The sequence below is a fragment of the Rhinolophus sinicus genome, linkage group LG09 (genome assembly GCF_036562045.2).
Source record: "Rhinolophus sinicus isolate RSC01 linkage group LG09, ASM3656204v1, whole genome shotgun sequence".
Classification (NCBI taxonomy): Eukaryota; Metazoa; Chordata; class Mammalia; order Chiroptera; family Rhinolophidae; genus Rhinolophus; species Rhinolophus sinicus.
This window is the reverse complement of record NC_133758.1, coordinates 79,471,314-79,491,236: the sequence shown is the minus strand read 5'-3', so window position 1 is coordinate 79,491,236 and position 19,923 is coordinate 79,471,314. Positions and strand designations below refer to the sequence as shown.

Genomic DNA, 19,923 nt, shown 5'->3' with positions numbered 1-19,923 from the left:
TAAAATACTCATCCCAGGGTTTTCTGTGGTGAAATACCAGCAAGTCTGGAAAAGAATGAATGTAGTGTACATTTTCAAATTAAAATCTCTGAACAACTTACTAAACATTTATAGAACATTGCTGTGTGTTAATTGTATTCTGTTTTAACCAGTTTCCCAAGTGTATTTGATTATTGAACTCTTTCATCCAATGTGTAGTTGGACCCCTTTGGCTAATTTCTACAGATACTGTTTTTGGAAAATATAGATTTAAACACACATGCCAGGCTAATTTAGTAAATGTTTATATGTTGTTACTTATACTATAATTTAAATAATTGTATATAATTTCTTTGTCCTACAAGATTCAGTTGCAACATTACTACTTTGCTGTCCAGCTGAAAACCTCCCATGGTTGGTGGCCAGGTGTGGTATACACCTTGGATTAAATCCCGTATTTACAGCTGACTTGTATGTCTTGGGAAAATTATTTAGTCCACAGCTATTTATTGAGCTTTATTTTATTTACTGAACACATTTATTTAGTTTTTCCTATATTCTTGACAGTAGGAATCCAAAAATAAATGAAAAAAATATTCCTATTTTTCAGGACTTTTCATTCTCTTTTTTTAAATCCAAGTTTATTGGAGTGACAATGGTTAGTAAAGTTACATAGGTTTCAGGTGTATGATTCTGTATTACATCATCTGTATATCTCATTGTATGTTCACCACCCAGAGTCAGTTCTGCTTCTATCACCATGTAGTTGATCCTCTTTACCCTCATCTACCACTCCCCTCCCCCTGACCAGAAGGTAAGGACTTTTCAATCTAATAAGGGAGCAGATGGGTAAATAAATTATTTATAGTATAGGAGCGAAGTGCATGATAGATATGAAGACTTGGGGTGATCTTACTAAGGAGGGAGGGCTGCCTTCTGCTCAGAGGGAGTCAGGAGAGCATCACCGGGAAGCAGGTGTAAGTTTGAAGTTCAGACTGAATTATCCATGCTCTGGCACGTTCACGTGGAAAATTAGGTCCTGATTTAGAGTTGAGGCAGGATTAAGTGCCATACTTAATGGGCCATGCGTGTTCATTTTTTGAGGATCTCTGAGGCGAACGTGAAGGAAGAAGTTCTTTAACTCGATGCAGCACAGTGGCATCTGAGGCATAGGAAACACAGGCAGATGAGCAGATTAGCGGCAGCCCTGGGTTTTCCTGGGTGTCCTGGGAAATCTGCATGGGAGGATGTGAGGGGACAGAGATTCTGGCAGATCTCCTAGGTCCTGTGTGTCACAGCAAAGACTTTGACCTGGAGAGAGCTGTTCACAGGTGTTTAAGGGGCTTAAATGAGGTGATAAATATAATCTACAGTGCCAGGAATTGTAATTATGTGATAATATAACTGAGTAATTATAACAATGAAAAATTATAATAGCCAATCTTTATTTGCTATATGCAAGGCACAGCTGTGAGTGCTTTACATATATTCACTCAAATTCAGTCATCCTAGAAACCTTGCGAAGTCCGTTCTGTATAACCTCAGACAGGTGAAAGGCCCAGCTGGGATTTGAAATCAGGCAGTCTAGCTTGCTGGGTCCATGTTCTTAATCCCTATGGTGTTCTGCCTCTTTGGAATACACTACAGTGTAGGCTGAACAAGTGTTAGTCCCCTTCATGAATGCTTCCCTAACATTTACCTCTTGACAGAAGTGTTATGCAAATTAATATCCCAAATGGGTAAATAGGTTTTTTAAAAGATGGTGTCTAAAGGCTCAGATATATTGCTTTGTGAGTCATTTTAATTGGTTGATTTGTTTGTAGATTTTGTTGTTAATTGTGTATATTTTTCTGAAAGGTAAGAGAACAGTATTCAGAATTTAGGGCATATTTATAGCTATAGCCTCATATACAATGAGAAGTTGCATTTTTTTCTGTGCCTGGAAAAATTTTGGTGCTTGATACGTATAATATGCTTTAATTATTTAACATGTATTAGAAAAATATTGGTGTTTTTTCAATTGTAGAAATTCTTAATTTAGAATAGAGTCCTATTTTATTCTTCCCAAGAGGAGAGGCAATGACATCCTCTCTTGGCTCCTAAAAAAAGCTCCAAACACTGGGGCATTTGTTGATTTGAATAACTTTGGTCTCATCAAATTAGAGACTGACTTTAGTGTTTCATTTCTGTAGGTGAAACGCAGAAATCTAATCAGATTTGTAAAAATTTATTTTATATGTTAAAGGACAGAAACATTTTGTCCTCAATAGGCTTAATTTGGAATGTTGATGCATCAAGTTCCAGGTGGGAAGAGCATTGAAGTTAAATGGGCTCAGCAGCGCACAAGTAGTGGATGAAAGGCAGGAACCAATGAGACTGTTCAAAGAACAGCTCAAAATCCGGCTTTACATCAATTGTAGTGTTTGATGGGAACTATGCTTGAGAGAGCTTCTCTGAAAAAAGTGTTTTCTCAGGCAATAAAAGAACTCAGCCCTGAAAATTGCAGAATCAAGGGCAGAGAGACTCTCAGGAAGTAAAGGGTGCCTGACATTTTCTAAGCAATAAGAAAAGTTCAGGATGGTAAGAATCAAAGTGTTAGGACATAAATGGAAGTTGAGAAAACTGATTTCACAGATGCATTGTTCTTTCTGCCCCCTTTGGTGACCTCATCAAACACTCTGACTGTTTTCCTTCCCCTAACCTTCGCTGTTGTATTTTTTTCCTGTAAGTTTTTGTCATTCATACCTGATAAATTGGAATTGGTCTCCTACCCCAACAAATATTGAAGTCAAGAAGCCACAATAAAATGCATTTGTATTATTTTTAAAGGCACAAACTGCCTTAGTTACCTTTTGCTTATCAGTTTTCCTACCAGGAGCTGGTAATTTTTTTGGGTAGGGTGGGGTGGGGGAGATCTTCTGGCTGATCAGTTCTCTCTAACAAATACAGTGATGATCATATATCCTACCCTGTAGAGCTATGTGAGGACCCATTCATTGGAAAGGATGTTAGAGGTGAGAATTCATTTTCAGAGATGTACAGGCACTACTTTCACTACTCTTCAGAGAACAGTGAATTAGAGAACATTAGCCAGAACTGGTCTGTGTTACTGTACTCTTTCGTATGTCTCCTGGGTCAATTTCATTTTTGTAAAATGAGAGGTGAGATTATTTTTTCTTCCTTGTCTGTCAAAGAATTTCACAAATAAGACCTTAAAATTCACATCTCTGCAGCCTCCAACTTCATCCCCCAGTCTTAATGAAAAATTAAAGATTGTTATTGATAGGAATGGGTTTTAAGAATTTAGTTCTAATAATATTTTTAAATTAAAGTTTATTGGGGTGACAATTGTTAGTAAAGTTACATAGATGTCAGGTGTACAATTCTGTATTACATCATCTATAAATCCCATTGTGTGTTCACCACCCAGAGTCAGTTCTCCTTCCATCACCATATATTTGACCCCATTTACCCTCTTTTAGAACACCCCTTACCCTCTGGTAACCACTAAACTATTGTCTATGTCTATGAGTTTTTGTTTTTTCATTTGTTTGTCTTGTTCTTTTGTTGTTTTCAGTTTTATATGCCACATATCAGTGAAATTATATGGTTCTCTGCTTTTTCTGTCTGACTTATTTCACTTAGCATAATAATCTCAAGATCCATCCATGTTGTTGCAAATGGCACCATTTCATCTTTTCTTATGGCTGAATAGTATTCCATTGTGTATATGTACCACAACTTATTTATCCATTCATTTATTGAAGGACACTTTGGTTATTTCCATGTCTTGGCCACCGTAAATAAAGTTGCACTGAACATTGGAGCACATATGTCTTTATGGATAAATGTTTTCAGTCTTTTTGGGTAGATACCCAGGAGAGGGATTACTGGGTCATATGGTAATTTTTTGAGGGCTCTCCACACTGCCTTCCATAGTGGCTGCACCAATGTTCACTCCCACCAACAGTGTATGAGGGTTCCTTTTTCTCCACAGCCTCTCCAACACTTGTTACTATTTGTCTTGTTGATGATAGCCATTCTAACTGGGGTGAAGTGATATTTCATTGTGGTTTTTATTTGCATTTCTCTGATGATTAGAGATGTTGAGCATTTTTTCATATGTCTGTTTGCCATTTGTATGTCCTCTTTGGAGAAATGTCTCTTCAGGTCCTCTGCCCATTTTTTAATTGGATTGTTTGTTTTTTTGTTGTTGAGTTGTATGAGTTCCTTTTATATTTTGGATATTAGCCCTTTATCGGAGGCTTTGTTTGCAAAAATCTTCTCCCATTTGTTCTAATAATTTTATCGTGCCACTTCAGAGTTTATGTAGTAGTTTGTATGTTACTTCACGTGGCTAAGCAGCACTGATGGAACTAGAACTCATGTCTTTTGACATCTAAAACAGAGAGGTTTTTCTAATGCTATTCTTTTTCACTTCAGATAAGGATAGTGGATTTTTCTCAGCTTAACTGTAATAAAATCTTCTGGTTGCATGGTTCTGTAAAAGTCTATTTATAAGGTAGAGCGTGTAGGGGTCAGGAAGTCTGCTGAATAAAGAATCTGCCTGGAATGACTGTAGAAATGTTGAACTAAGTTAGTCAAGGTCACATACGAGTAGTTGAGGAAATTTGGGTTTTGAATTAGGAGAATTTGTACCAGATAATTTCAAAAGTCCCTTTTATTCATTCTGAAAGCTTTTTATTTTTATTTTAAACAATCTTCCTTCCCTCCTTCCTTCCTTCCTTCCTTCCTTCCTTCCTTCCTTCCTTCCTTCCTTCCTTCCTTCCTTTCTTTCTTTCTTTCTTTCTCTTTCAATTACAGTTCACATTCAATATTATTTTTCATATTAGTTTCAAGTGTATAGCATAGTGGTGAGGCATTTATATAATTTACAAAGTGATCCACCTGGTTAGTCTAGTACCCACCTGGCACTATACGTAGCTGTTGCTACTTTATTGACTGTATTGTCTAGGCTGTACTTTACATCTCCTTGACTGTTTTGTAATTACCAATTTGTGCTTCTTAATGCTATTCCTGTCACATTTCTCACGAGCCCCCCCAACCACCCCTCCCATCTGGCAACCATCAGTTTATTATCTGTATCTATGAATCTGTTTTTGCTTTGTTTGTTTATTTTGTTCTTTAGATTGCATATATAAGTAAGTCACATGGTATTTATCTTTCCCTGTTTGACTTATTTCACTTAGCTTAATACCTTCCAGGTCTATTCATGTTGTCACAAGTGGTAAGACTTCATTCTTTTTTATGGCTGAGTAATATTCCTTTGTATATATGTACCACATCTTCTTTATCTAGTCGTCTATTGATGGTCACTTAGGTTGCTTTGGATAGTCATAAGTATTATTACATATCATGATTTTTTCATTCTATGTCCAAATTATGCCTTATATCCCATAACTTGTGAATTATGTAAATTATAGTGGAGTACCAGTATATTTTTTCAATGCTCATGAATATTTATTCCTCACGGGAACACTGCGGTGTCTGCCACAATTAGAATTTGCAGTGTTACCTTCCATTACCCTCCTTCAGCCTTACATTAAGCATTTTTTTGATATACTCACAATCAGCCCACATTATTACTTTGTGTATTTTGACAAGAAAAAAACACTATCTTATGATAAATAAAATCTTCCCAATTAAAGCAAACAAGGATTCCATTTAGCCAAATAAAAGAATACCTTAATGTGAGTCAGAACATTAGCAAGAAATAACCTTTTTTACTGTACTGTTATGGAGTCTTCCTGCCTCACCTTTGTAAAATAAGAGAGAAAAACTAGTTTTTCTTCTCTAACAATTTCATAAATAAGAACTTAAAAAGATGATGGTCAAGTGTTCTCTTTATCATCAGCAGTGAGGGAGGAAGAAGAGCTGAGATTTGCTGGATTCAGTATGATGTTCAATTTCTCTTAGATGCTATTATCTATTTTCTTTTGTTTTCTGTGAGAAGAATTATGATAATAAATCTGACAGGCACTTGAAGTTTTAATTATATAATAAGGATAGTTGATTGGCTAAATGATTGATGAAGATAAAATTTATCAATTTTGAGACCCACAAACTATGCATTATTTTCTTTGTTTGTATAGCCCTTAATGGTGATGAATAATAATAGTTGTAAGGGTATTCTTATAGAGTCAGTAATAAAGTATCTACAGTCTACAGCTTTAACTTTATTTTATGTATCTTATTTAAATGAAACTGAACAGTAGAAGAAAAGTAGACATATTGGCTTGCTTAATTGTGGACTTGATTTAATTAATAATTTTCCCTAACTATACGTAATTATTTTTTATTTAGCAATTAACTTACGTTAACAGATAAGATAGATTTTGCAGTGAATTTAGCTCAGTGAAATGTAAATTTGATCTATTTTGAGGAAGATAAGTCTAGACTACATGAAAATAGAACATCCATGGTAGAAGGGACTGTTTCTATCTCATTCATCAAAATAGCCGTGGTGTGTAGTGTTTGCTTAGCAACTATTAGGTACTCAAAATATTTGTTATGCTGACAAATTGTACAATCTGGAAGAAATGGATAAATTCCTAGAACATGCAATCTTCCAAGGCTGAATCAAGAAAAAACAGAAAACCTGAACTGACCAACTACTACTAATGAAATTGAATCAGTAATTAACAAGCTCCCAACAAACAAAAGTCCTGGACCAGATGGCTTCACAGGTAAATGTTACCAAACATTCAAAAAAAAATTTAATACCTATTCTTCTCTAACTGTTCCACAAATTTCAAAAGGAAAAGAGGCTCCCAAGCTCATTTTATGAGACCACCATACCCTAATTACAAAACCAGACAAAAACATTACAAAAAAAGAAAACTATTGGCCGCTATCCCTAAAGAACATAGATGCAAAATTTCTCAACCAAATATTAGGAAACCAAATTCAGCAATACATTAAAAATATCATACACCACGATCAAGTGTGATTTATTCCTGGTATGCAAGGTTGGTTCAGTATTCACAAATCAATCAACATGACATACCACAAAACAAAATGAAAAATAAAAATCATATGGTCATATCAATAGATGCAGAAAAAGCATTTGACAAAATCAAACATCCATTTATAATAAAAACTCTCAACAAAGTGGGAATAGCGGGAACATATCTCAACATAATAAAGGTCATATATGACAAACCCACAGCTAATATACTCAGTGGGGAAAAGCCAAAAGCATTCTCCTTAAGATCAGGAACAAGACAAGGATGTCCACTTTCACCACTTTTATTCGGCTTAGTACTGGAAGTCCTAGCCATAGCAATCAGATAAAAAAAAAAAAAAAAAAAAAAAAAAAAGGGCATCCAAACTGGAAAGTAAGAAGTAAAACTGTCATTACTTGCAGATTACATGATGTTATGTATAGGGAACCCCAAAGATTCTGCCAAAAAACTGTTAGAACTGATAAATGAATTTAGTAAAGTAGCAAGATACAAAATTAATATTCAGTAATCAGTTGCATTTTATACACCAATAATGAACTATCAGAAAGAGAAAGTAAGAAAACAATCCCATTTATGATTGCATCACAAAAAATACCTAGGAATAAATTTAACCAAGGAAGTAAAAGACCTGTATTCAGAAAATTATAAGACACTGAAGAGAGAAATTAAAGAAGATACAAATATATGGGAGCATATACTGTGCTCATAGATAGGAAGAATTAGTATAGTTAAAATGTCCATACTACCTAAGGCAATATATAGATTCAATACAATTCCTAACAAATTACTAATGACCAGAACAAATAATCCTAAAACTTATATGGAATCATAAAAGATCCCAAATAGCCACAGTAATCCTGAGAAATAAGAACAAAGCTGGAGGTGTCACAATACCTGATATCAAATATACTGCAAGGCTATAGTAATCAAAACAACATGGTATTGGCATGAAAACAGGCACATAGATCAATGGAACAGAATAGAGAGCCCAGAAATAAATCCATGCCTATATGGTCATTTAATCTATGACAAAGGAAGCAAGAATATACATTGGAGTAAAGATAGTCTAGTCAAGAAATGGTGCTGGGAAAACTGGGTAGACACATGCAAAAAAATGAAACTGGACCACCTTCTTACTCTATATACAAAAATAAACTCAAAATGGATTAAAGACTTAAATATAAGACCTGAAACCATAAAACTCATGGAAGAAAATATAGGAAGTAAACTCTCTTAGTAATATTTTTACTGATATATCTCCTCAGGCAAGGGAAACAAAAGAAAAAATAAATGGGACTACATCAAACTAAAAAGTTTTTTTCACAGCAAAGGAAACCATCAACAAAACAAAAAGGCATTCTACTGAATGGGAGAAGATATTTGCCAATGAGACATGTGATGAGAGGTTAATATCCTAATATCCAAAGTTTATTTAAAAAAAAAACAACTTATACAACTCAACACCAAAAAAACAACCCAATTAAAAAATGGGCAGAGGACATGAATAGACATTTCTCCAAAGAGAACATACAGATAGCCAATAGACATATGGAAAGATGCTCAATGTTACTAATTATCAGAGAAATGCAAATAAAAACCAAAATGAGATACCACCTCGCATCTGTCAGAATGGCCATCAATAAATCAACAAAGTGTAGGCGAGGATGTGGAGAAAATGGAATCCTTGAGCATTGTGGGTAAGATTGCAAATTGGTGCAGCCACTATAGAAAACAGTATGGAGGTTTCTCAATTAAAAATAGAACTACCTTGTGACCCAGCAATTCCACTCCTTGGTATTTAGCCAAAGAAATCCAAAACACTAATTCAAAAAGATATACACACTCCTATGTTTACTGCAGCACTATTTCCAATAGCCAAGATATGGAAACAACCAAAATGCCTGTCAGTAGAGGACTGCATAAAGAAATTATGGTACCTTTATACAATAGAGGATTACTCTGTCATAAAAAAAAATGAAATCTTACCATTTGCAACAACATGGATGGACCTAGAGGGTATTATGCTGAGTGAAATAAGTCACACTGAGAAAGACAAATACCATATGATCTCACTTATATGTGGAATCTAAAGAACAGAATAAATGAACAAACAAAACAGAAATAGACTCATAGACACAAAGAACAAACTGATGGTTACTAGGTGGGAGGGGGCTTGGGGGGCTGGGTGAGAAACATGAAGGGATTAAGAAGCACATATTGGTAGTTACAAAATAGTACCGGGGATGTAAAATACAGTATGGGGAATATAGTCAATAATATTGTAAAATTATTTATAGTGTCAGGGGGCTACTAGACTTAATGGGGGGAACACTTCACAAATTATATAAATGTCTAACCACTATGTTGTACACCTGAAACTAATATAAAATAATATTGAATGTCAACTATAATTAAAAAAAGTAGTCATGGGATATAAAGTATAGCATAGGGAATATAGTCAATAATATTGGAATAACTATGTACAGTGTCAAATGGGTAATAGACTTATTGGAGTTATCACTTTGTGAGGTATATAAATGTCTAATTACTATGTTGTTTTGTACACATGAATCTAATAATAAAAAAGAAATATTTGTTGAATGAATTAATGTAATACACTGTGATTCCAGGTACTTACCTATAATGAGATTGTATAAGGTCACTAATTCATCAACATCTCATTACATAAGTAAATTGAAAATCTTTTTATTACTAGTTATTACTGTTTACTGTTTAGAAGACAAATTTCAGTAATAATTTTGATTTGAACAGAACAATGGATGAATTATGAATAAATGTAATAGATAGCTGTCACCTTTCAAAGCATGAGGTCTCTGGAGGAGGAAAAAGCAAAATCAAGAGGTTCTTGTGGTGAAAGATTAAAAACAGATATTCATTATAGTTAGGCATAAATCATAGATGATAATCAGCATATAAATGATTCAGTTCAGTAACCATTGTTTGGTACATTGTACTGGGTGATTGCATGATCATAGTAATGCTTTGGATTTTCGTGTCACTTTTACTTTCAGAGCAGTTTCCACAGGGTCTCACAGGACCACAGTCAGTTCTATGAGGGAGGAAGCGGAAGTGGTATTCTCATTGCAATGTAAATGAAAGGAGGCACAGAGGGTTAAATTAAGTAAACGGACCCAGCCATTTGGTAGTTGGTGACAGACAGATACAAATGTCTTATTCTATATGTGATTCTTCTCACCTGCATATTTTAACCTGTATAGACTCATAGTAGCAGAAATAGATGCCAGGAAAGAAAAGGCATAAAGCGGAGAAAAAGCAGAGTGTAGCACATGACCTCTTATAGTTTAGACTTTAAGAGATTGGGTGCTTAGGTAAACTATTATGAAATCCCAGGTTAAGCCCACTGTTAAGTGTGTGACTTGAGCAAATAAGGTCTTTCTGTTCTCATACCAGAACTTTGCAGTTTGATTATCTTCAATTCAGTTATTCCAGGGATTTGAGATTGTTAAAGAAAAATATTTATTTTAGCAATGACTAATTGTTCAAATGAAATTTACATTTACAACAGATACAATCTCTATTTACAATAACTGTCATCCTGCTTTTTGTTGAAAGTGTCCTATGTTATACTCTAAATAACTGTGAATGAAAAGAATACAGTCCCTAAGATTATGAAACCCCTTAAAATCCAACTAAAAGCAAAGGCCAAGAAAGCAATGTTAAAGTCGAAAGTGGGTGTGGCTAAGATAGAAGATACCAGAAAAAGGAAAGCTGCTCATTGTTGGTGACACTGGGTGGCAGTGCTGTGTTGACGTAACCTTGTGAAGTAAATTGTGTTTAATAAGAATGTGTGGCTCTTCTCTTCCTTTGACATGTGACTCGAGAGCTGGATTCCAGGATGGGAAAAAATGTTGAGGAGCAGCAAGTGATTCACATACAAAATGCTTTACACTCTTCAGCTCCTTATATTATTAAAGGCCCTAAACCCGTTTTACTAAGTTTGACTACGAAATTTTTCTGAGATGTGGAATCATGAGGCCAGTGGCAGAATTCTTGTTGTCCCAGACTCCTGAATTATATCATTAATAGCTGTAGTTAACGTTTGTTATATGCTTTATGCCAGGTGCACTGCTAAATGCTTGATATGGAATATCTCATTTATTACACTTGGAAATCGATATTATTACCATTTTCCTTTTACAGCAAAAGTATTGAGATTTATAGGATTTAGTAACTTGCTAAAATATTTCGTGACTGTATTTTAGGTATGATATTTTAAAAATTCCACAAGAAATTTGAGGATGGGGAATGGTTATTGCTTAATAATGCACATGAGTATTGTTTAACAGTTTAAGACAGGAAATGAAGAATGGTGTAAAATATAATAATGAATTCAACTGGAATTGTTTGCCATTTTTGCATTGATTATAATAACTGCTTGAATTGAATTTTCTTGGGTCACCAGCTTTGAAATCAGAGCTAAATTTGAATATCAGCTTTGCCACTTGTTAACTGAATATCTTTCTAATTAGGTTGTTTAAATGTACTGTGCCTCAGTTTCCTTATCAGGTAAATGAGCATAATATGTTCCTCCTTCACAGTTCTATTATAAATACCTCAATCCTCATTAATCATGGTGTCCATATTTGTAATTCACCTACTTTATAAAATTTATTTGTAACCCCCATATCAATACATAGTACTTTCAGTCATTTGCAGGTAGATGCAATTCAGTAAAATTTGAATCACCTGATCATGTGGTCCCACCTGAGGTAGAACAAAGTGACATTCTGTCTTCTTATTTCAGTTCTCATACTTTCAACAAGTGTTCATTTCACCATCTATTGAATGCCATGTTTTTTGCATTTTGTGCTTTTTATCAGTGATTTTACTATTTCAAATAGTGCTAAAGTGCTGGCTGGTGATCCTAAGTGTAGGAAGGCTGTGTTGTGCCTTTTGGAGAAAATATAATACATGTGTTAAATAAGCTTAATATAAGTATGATTTATAGTGCTGTTGGCCGTAAGTTCAACGTTAATGAATCAACAGTACATATTAAATATGATGTTTTTGAACTGAAAAAACACATTAAAAGGTTATGTATTGATCTGTTGATGACGCTATGAGCAGAGGTTCTCAGGTGCCTAACCCTGTATTTTCTCCTGAAGCAATGGTTCAGTAGTTGCTAATTTAGTGTTCCCAACTTTATATAACTACTGTGTATAAAATGAATTGAGTGTGTAATACACAATACATTCCCTTTCAACTTCTCAGTGTTGCTTCTGGTCTTAGACAAGGAGACCCCTCTGAAAGAGCTGGGGATATTCTTAATGATTTTAACAGGGCAATGCACACTCTCGGAAATAACACAAACACAATCTTCTCCTTTTTAGCTTCCAGACTCCCTTATAACAACTTGTCACAAAAATATTACATTTTATTAAGTGAAAAATTCGGGTCCAGTTTTGAACCCTAGGCTAAACTGTATTCCAGGATAACTTTATTTTATCAGAAATGAAATATTTTCAACTTAGCAGGCATTGCACTCCCTGTCGCACCTCTTCAACTCTGCCACTGTGGTGGGAAAGCCGCCTTAGACAATATGTAAATGAATGGTGGCGACAGTGTTTCAATATAACTTTATTTGCCAAAGCGGGCAGCTGGCTGGATTTGGCCTGTGAGCTGTAGTTTGCTGATCCTTGATTTAGTGTAATGTTGGTTCTTGGTTTAGGACAGTATTTATCAGTTTACTAGAAGACCTACAAACCATAGAGAGTAAAATAAAAAAATTTCCATAACTGTATTTTTCTGTTGGTAGTACTGGAAGTGATAATACCTGCATGTGGCAAGCATTTATTAACTGCTTGGCACGGTGCTACTCACTTTGCACTATATTTTCTCAGTTTAGCCCTATGACACAGTATATGATTATTATCTCATTTTTCAGAGGTAGAAATGGAGGCCTGGAGATGTGAACTCATTCAAGGTCACAGAATTAGGAAGTGGTACAACCCGGTCCAAGGATGGTTTTGATCTTGCAGCTAGCATGCAAAATTCTTTGCCTAACTTTTACTTATTTTCTGATATTGTACTAATTTGGGGATGTTGATTTCAGAGTTAGAAGTTCGTGGTACAGCGTCTTAAGTGTTTCTGGAAAAAAAAAAGAACATTTCATGGATAAGGACAGGAGTGTGGGTTTTAGCTCTAGTTCTCTAGTTTTTCAAAATTAACTGTATTTTTTTTCTAAGTTTTCAAATGTATTCTAAAGGGGAATCTACCTAAATGTGAGGCTTTGCAGCTTCTATCTCTGCTGGGAGATTTTTTTCCTTTATTGGCTAATTTGAAGGTTTAATTTTGTTCTTGTTTCTATAATATCCTGATTAAAGGATTAGAAAGCCCTTTCCTACATTTGAGTCACTAATACCAGCCTGAGCACAGAGCCACACACTCAGGGATATGGATTTGCATTTGTTGAATGAATAATAACTTAGCAGCAGCACAACCTTCTTTTCTGTGACTGTGTCAACTGTCCTTCACATTGCCCATATCTGCTGGGTACAGTTCTCAGAATTAACAGAGAACTTGACATCAGTAATAAGATGTAGGTTGTGGAAATGACTAGGTTGGAGTTGTGAATATTCAAAATGTGGGCTCGTGGTTTCGGAGTGGAGATACTTGTTTAGCTGTTGCACGTGAAGCACTGCCCTTGGTATTCCCTTTATGTTTAGTTCTCACTCGCTGGATCAAACTTTTATTTGGACTTAGTATTTGACAGCTACAATTAGGAATCCAAATATAATGATCCTTGTTTTCTGGAAACTCAAAGCCTCACATCAACTGAAAAGAGGTCTCTACTCAAATATCTATCTCTATCATCTCTATCTATCATCTCTAGCTCCATCTCCATCTCTATATATTTGTATTTACATCTAATCTATCTATTATCTATCTATATTTATCCATCCATCCATCCATCCATCCATCCATCCATCCATCCATCCGTCCATAGAGAGAGTGCTTTAATGGAGATATTATGAGAAGAGTACTGTGAGAGCACAGAGGGAGGCAAAACTGACTGCTTGGTGGGGGATCTGTTATGAAGAGGGTCATTTTTTGAGTTAGGAATGGGAATTTTCCAAATTGAGTAGGTGAGTTGGTCAGCATTTCTGGAGAAAGAAGACCATAGCAGCAAGAAAGAGGATGAAATATTTTGGGAGTGATAGAAATTTTACTATGGTTGGAAAAGGGTGGGAACAGATTGGGGCCAGATTGTGAACTGCAAGTAGCGATAAGGGAGACTTTGGAAAGCTTTAATCAGGGTGTGACATGACCGGAGCTTTATAAAAACAATTCTGGTGACTTGTGTAAAGGGGAGGAAATGGACGGGGGAATCGGGTGACTGATGGGTTATACATTCTTGTGCCTTCCAGCTTTCTCCTGTGCTTCTGGCGAGTATCTAGAAATGAAGAACCAGGTATGCAGTAAGTGTGGTGAAGGTACCTACTCCTTGGGCAGTGGCATCAAATTTGATGAATGGGATGAATTGCCAGCAGGATTTTCCAACGTTGCGACATTCATGGACACTGTCGTTGGACCTTCTGACACCAGGCCAGTTGGCTGTAAAAAGTAAGAACTGAAAGAAACCTTTGGATCTTGAATCAGTAGTTAAGAAGGGTATAGTTGTTCTTTTCCAGATGGAAGTTGAGGATAATCTTGGCACTAATTGGAATTATACTCGTAGATAGGCTAATTGCAAAGAATCATGTTGTTTTAGACAGTCTTTACAAATAATGTAACTGAATTTTCATGAAGAAAATAATTGTTCTCAGGACATAATAGCTACCATATGCAAAGATGTGATAAAGCTATTACAAAAACAAATTAATTTTATAATCATATACTTATAACTACACTCAAGCCAGTGGTATTTCTACACACGCTTCTCTAATTTTTAGTGGATGATTTCAGATTTTTTTTTCATATGCAAGGAAGACAGTGTAACCTTTATTTAGACACTTCATTATCTCCTGTAAGAGAGAGTGTGCTAAGTACCAGAGGTGGAAAGCTCATTTACTTAATTTCTACCTCAGATAGGAGAATATTAGCTTTGTCTATGATACTGCTAGAGGAATATGAAATTGATTTGAAAAAAAAACCCACACAAAGCAAAATGTTTATCTTTGGGCTGTAACCCTTACTGTTCTCTTTGTATTGACTATGTAACATTGCCTTTCATATGACTATGTTTAGAAGAATTACACTTCAGGCTGCTGGCTACCTTCTGACAAGAGTGGCTTCTCAGGAACTCAAAAGTTTTACCATGAGCTAAGAATGCCAGGAATTATTTAGCTGTGCTAAAAGATATGTTCTCTCCCTCCCTCCTCCCCTCCTTCTGTTTCTTGTCTTCTACTTTCCTTATTTTTAATGTAGATCTGCATGTTTATCCAGATTTATTTTTTCAGCCTATAAAATTTCCTTTATTATTTCTTGTAATGCAGATCTGCTGCTTAAAAACTCTCTCAGCTTTGGTGTACCTAAAATCTTTATCTTTATTTTAACCTCATTTTTGAAGAATATTTTGTTGGACATAGGAGTCACTCATTGCGTTCATCTTTTATTTAACGTTGATTATATTTGTCAGAGCTGCCTTAAATATTTGTCTGCTTATGTTCCCTGTCTTTTTTCTCAGTTAAGAGTCATATTTTCTCATTTCTTTGCTTGTCTAGTAAATGTTTATTGTATCTTAAGCATTATGAATGTTAACATGTAGGGAAAATAGATTAAGTTTTTCTTCGTTTAAAGCAGGGGTGTCCAAACTGCGCCCCAGGGGCCAACTGCAGCTCACAATCCATTTTTTATTAGTCCGCAGCAAATTCCAAAAATATATTTAGTTTACTTAAATAAAACAGGTGAGGCAATATGTACTTCACCTCGAGTGAGTGGCCCAGCTGTTTGTGTATTTTACCACATATGGCCTTTGGTGAAAAACATTGAAAAAAGTTTGGACACCCCTGGTTTAAAGGGTGTTAAATTTTGTTCTGGCAGGCAGTTTTTTTACTGGAAGATCACCTTGATCTTGTCAGATTTTATTATTGTTTTAGGGTGGCCCTGTAGCGGTTTCTCACTTAGTTTTAAGTTATGGCCTTTCTACTAGGGCAGGAGTCAGTCAACTACAGCCCATGAGCCCTCCCTCTGTTTTTGTAAATAAAGTTTTATTGGAACACAGCTGCACTCCTTTATTTATGCGTTGTCAGTGGCTGCATTTAGAGCTACAGTGGCAGAGTTAAGCATTGCAAGAAACCAGATGGTCCACAAAGCCCAAAATATTTACTCTCTGTCCCTTCAAGAAAAATTTTGCCAATACCTGCTCTAGGGCATGGCCCATATTCCTAAGGTGTGGCAATTTTGGAATCTTAAATTGATGTCCAATATGATTACCACATTTTTCCCTCTCTGGCTGGGTTAGAGCTCTAATGACTCCCATTAAAGTGACTTCTCTGATTATGTCTCAGCTTTGTAGTGGCTGCTAGTCCTATAGACCCTAGCCCCAAACCCATGACCTACAGAGAAACTCCATACAGACTCCTGGAGCCCCTGTTTTCTCGGATTCTCACGCCTGTAAATTACAGCCCTTTCAGCTGCCCCAGACACTCATCTCTGCTCCTCAGATCAGTGAGACTGCTGTGCTTTGCTTGGGTGCTGTCTCCTGGTGCCATCGTCTGAACGTGTCCTGAGGAAGGAGGTCAAGGTCAATTTGGGCTTTACCTCATGTGTTTTAATCCCAGGAATCTCAGTCCTGCACTGCCTGTTATCAATGCCTGAAAGTGGTTGATCTATTTTGTTTAGTTTAATAGATGGTTAAAAAGAAAGGGCAAATCCAATACCAGTTAGTCATGTTGGGATATGGAAGTCTCAGTCTTTTATTCATATTTCCTTTTCTGTTATAAAAAAAGAAAAGAATTACCCAAATTTCACTCTTATCATCAAGATAAAAAATTAAATCTGAAGAGGAGGATGTTAGGTTGTGTTGTCATACAGTTTGGTTAGAATTTTTTTTCCCCCAAAAGTTGACACATGACTCATTATTGGTTAATTCTAAGATATGGTTAGATTTACAACCCAAATTTTGGTAACCAGTGCATTTTCTTAAATTTTCATCTGTTTTTTAGATAAAAATTTCACTCAGACTTTACCTCTACTATATACCACGAAACTGTGATCTGTATTTTAGTTAGGTTCAATGGGCTGTTTCTAGAACAATTTCTTCCCTACGAGTATATCAAAGAATCTCCTCATCCTCCTTTCATGTATGTGTATATAAATAGAACTTCAGATGTTGTTTGAGAGAATAATTCTACCCAAGATTATTAGAGTTAGTGGTGGTCTCTTTAGTGATGAATTTTTTGGTGAAAAGTATTAGTTTCATAGCCAGTTGGTCACATAATCTTACCAAGATTTAGGAAGTCATTGCCGTAAGAAATGAACCTTTTCCTAAGAATGGTGTTGGCCTTCAAATTCCACAACAGCTTTTGGTCTTCTCTGCTGTGCCTTGCTAATGGAATTATTTTTGAAATTGAGGTGCATAACTTGTAAACAGAAGAGGTTTCTGAATCCTAACAAAATGCCTCTGGGTTTCCTTTTTGCAGCTCTTCTTGGGTTCCTTGTGGAAATTACATAGAGTCAAATCGTGATGACTGCACTGTGTCTTTGATCTATGCTGTGCACCTTAAGAAGTCGGGTTATGTCTTCTTTGAGTACCAGTATGTCGACAACAACATCTTCTTTGAGTTCTTTGTAAGGCCTTTTATATTCTGAAATTTACTTTTTAAGGAACATTTATTTCCCATAACCAGTAGTTTCCATTACACTTTATGCCTCCTTGTTTTTTCTTTGTGTGTGAACTGAACCTTTTGATATTAAAAGAAAACTTTAATGTTTTCTATATTTTATTTTCTGGTGACTACTATTTCTTTACTTCTGAGATCTTTGGGCTTGTTTTACTTTTGGTTATGATTGTTAGATGACCATTTGCTGTAGACTTTTTGTGTAACAAATATATTTTCTCCAAGATTCATTTTAATTATGATTTTTATAGCTATAGGTGCTATCTTGTTAAAAATATGTCTTCATCTATTTTAGTTTTTGTTTAAAAAGTTATTTCTCTTTGCAATTTCAAATATTTGAATTATTTAAGTGTATTCATGGGCAATATTTCAGAAGGAGAAGTGACTAAATGTTTCTGATTCTGTCAACCAAAGGAATGTAAAGGACAATCTAAAGGAATCAATGGATGTGGGATAGTTGCTGTCTCTGGCAAGAGATTAAATAGCAGTACAGAATACAGGATAAAATAATAGTCTAATATAATAGACTGTTGCCACTAAAATTATTTAATTATTTTATATAAACTATAAAATTATTTTATATAATCTAGCAAATATGTTGTGTCAGTGACTCAAATGCTTGAGGAAATGTTTTCAGATTGACTTTTTATACTAAAAAATGTATGTATTGTGGAGGTAGCTGGGAAACCATCTTATAAACTGTCTCTGTGGTCAAGATTTCAGGAACAAATATACTAACAATTCTAAAACAAACTTATGTTGCTCTTGATAATGGAAATTTCTAAATCATAAATTTTGTAGGAAGAGAGATTTCCCATGAAAGTATGAGCCTTAAATTTGAAGTCAAGAGATTCTAGCTCTAGTCCCATCTCTGCCAATGGCTAGCTGTGTGTTTCGGGGCAATTAAGTTAACTTTTCAGCCCACAACATTCCCTTTTGTAAAGTGAATTGTGTGACAAGACCTTTTCAGGAACCTCCTAGCTCTAATATCCTTTGGTGAGTTTAAGATGTTAAGCAACATTCAAACAGATTTGCTTTTTAAGCTACTTTTTATTTGCAAAACACTTCTCAGAGTGAATGTTTACCTATGTTAGGGGACATTTTGCAATATTATTAAAACTTCAATAAAGTTAAGCAAAACAAGTATATAAGTGTTCAAATAAGCATTTAGTTTTATATTGTCCAGCAAGCTTGGAGAGTTGTCAATAAAAGTACTCTAGAGGCATGGAATTTCATTACTTCTTTTCAATGATGCCTTTGCTCTTTTAGTTATAGACTGAAAAGAAACAGCAAGTTCATGTTCCTTCTTTTGTCGATATTTCAGCTTTATAGGTTGCGACTTACTGACTCAGAGGGTCAGCATTTCACGGTCATCATGCTAATGGTTAATGGAAAGGAAATGTCTCCAGACTGAAAGATGTAGTTGTACCTGTGAACTTGACATAATTCAAAGCAATAAAATATTTGATTTTAGAACTATGTGAGGCTTGCATTCAGTCCTCCCCATTTTTAATGATGAAACTGAAACCTAGAGAGAATAAGTGATTGGACCAAGGTCATACCATTCCTAGATACTTTTAGAATGAATAACAGAACTCAGGTCTCCAGGATGCCAGTAGAATGTCCAATAACAAATCACACCTGATTTCAGGGCAAAAAACGCTTTCAGCTTATTCAAACACTGACCACCATATCTATTTTAAAATGGCTTCACACTTACATTAAAATGGCCATTAAGCTTATAATATAAAGAGGATACTTAAATTTAATTATAGCCAATATCCTCAGTAGCGGAAATTCTCTGATACTTGGATGGCAAAATGATCTATTTTCTAGTTAGGAAGTCTTTAGGAAATCTTTCTGATGGAGAACATTTACATGTTGTTTGTCAAGAGGATGAATGAAGTGGCAAAATGATTTAGAGAAGAAAGAAATCGCCATTTTGGCAGAAATAGTACAGGTGATGAGATCTTACTTTAACCCTACTCTGCTGCTGACTATTGAGCAATACTGTAAAGATGGCCTAACTTTTGATGCTTCTGTCTTTTTTGTAGACCTGGAAAAGTAGTGTCCCAACCCCTAGGCATTTTGAAGAATTTTCGGGAAAGCACAAAGTGTTTGGTGCTAAAGATATT

The 19,923-nt window shown here is 35.3% G+C and overlaps 1 protein-coding gene across 1 annotated transcript in view; it reads left to right on the top strand.

Annotated features, from left to right (window-relative positions):
• Nucleotides 1–19,923, top strand: part of ELAPOR2 (endosome-lysosome associated apoptosis and autophagy regulator family member 2) — a 168,463-nt gene that overhangs the window by 92,225 nt on the left and 56,315 nt on the right. The window contains exons 3-4 of the mRNA XM_019749771.2: nt 14,375–14,570; nt 17,591–17,738. Of these exons, the coding sequence (XP_019605330.1) occupies nt 14,375–14,570; nt 17,591–17,738 (344 nt within the window). The remainder of the gene's footprint in view (nt 1–14,374; nt 14,571–17,590; nt 17,739–19,923) is intronic.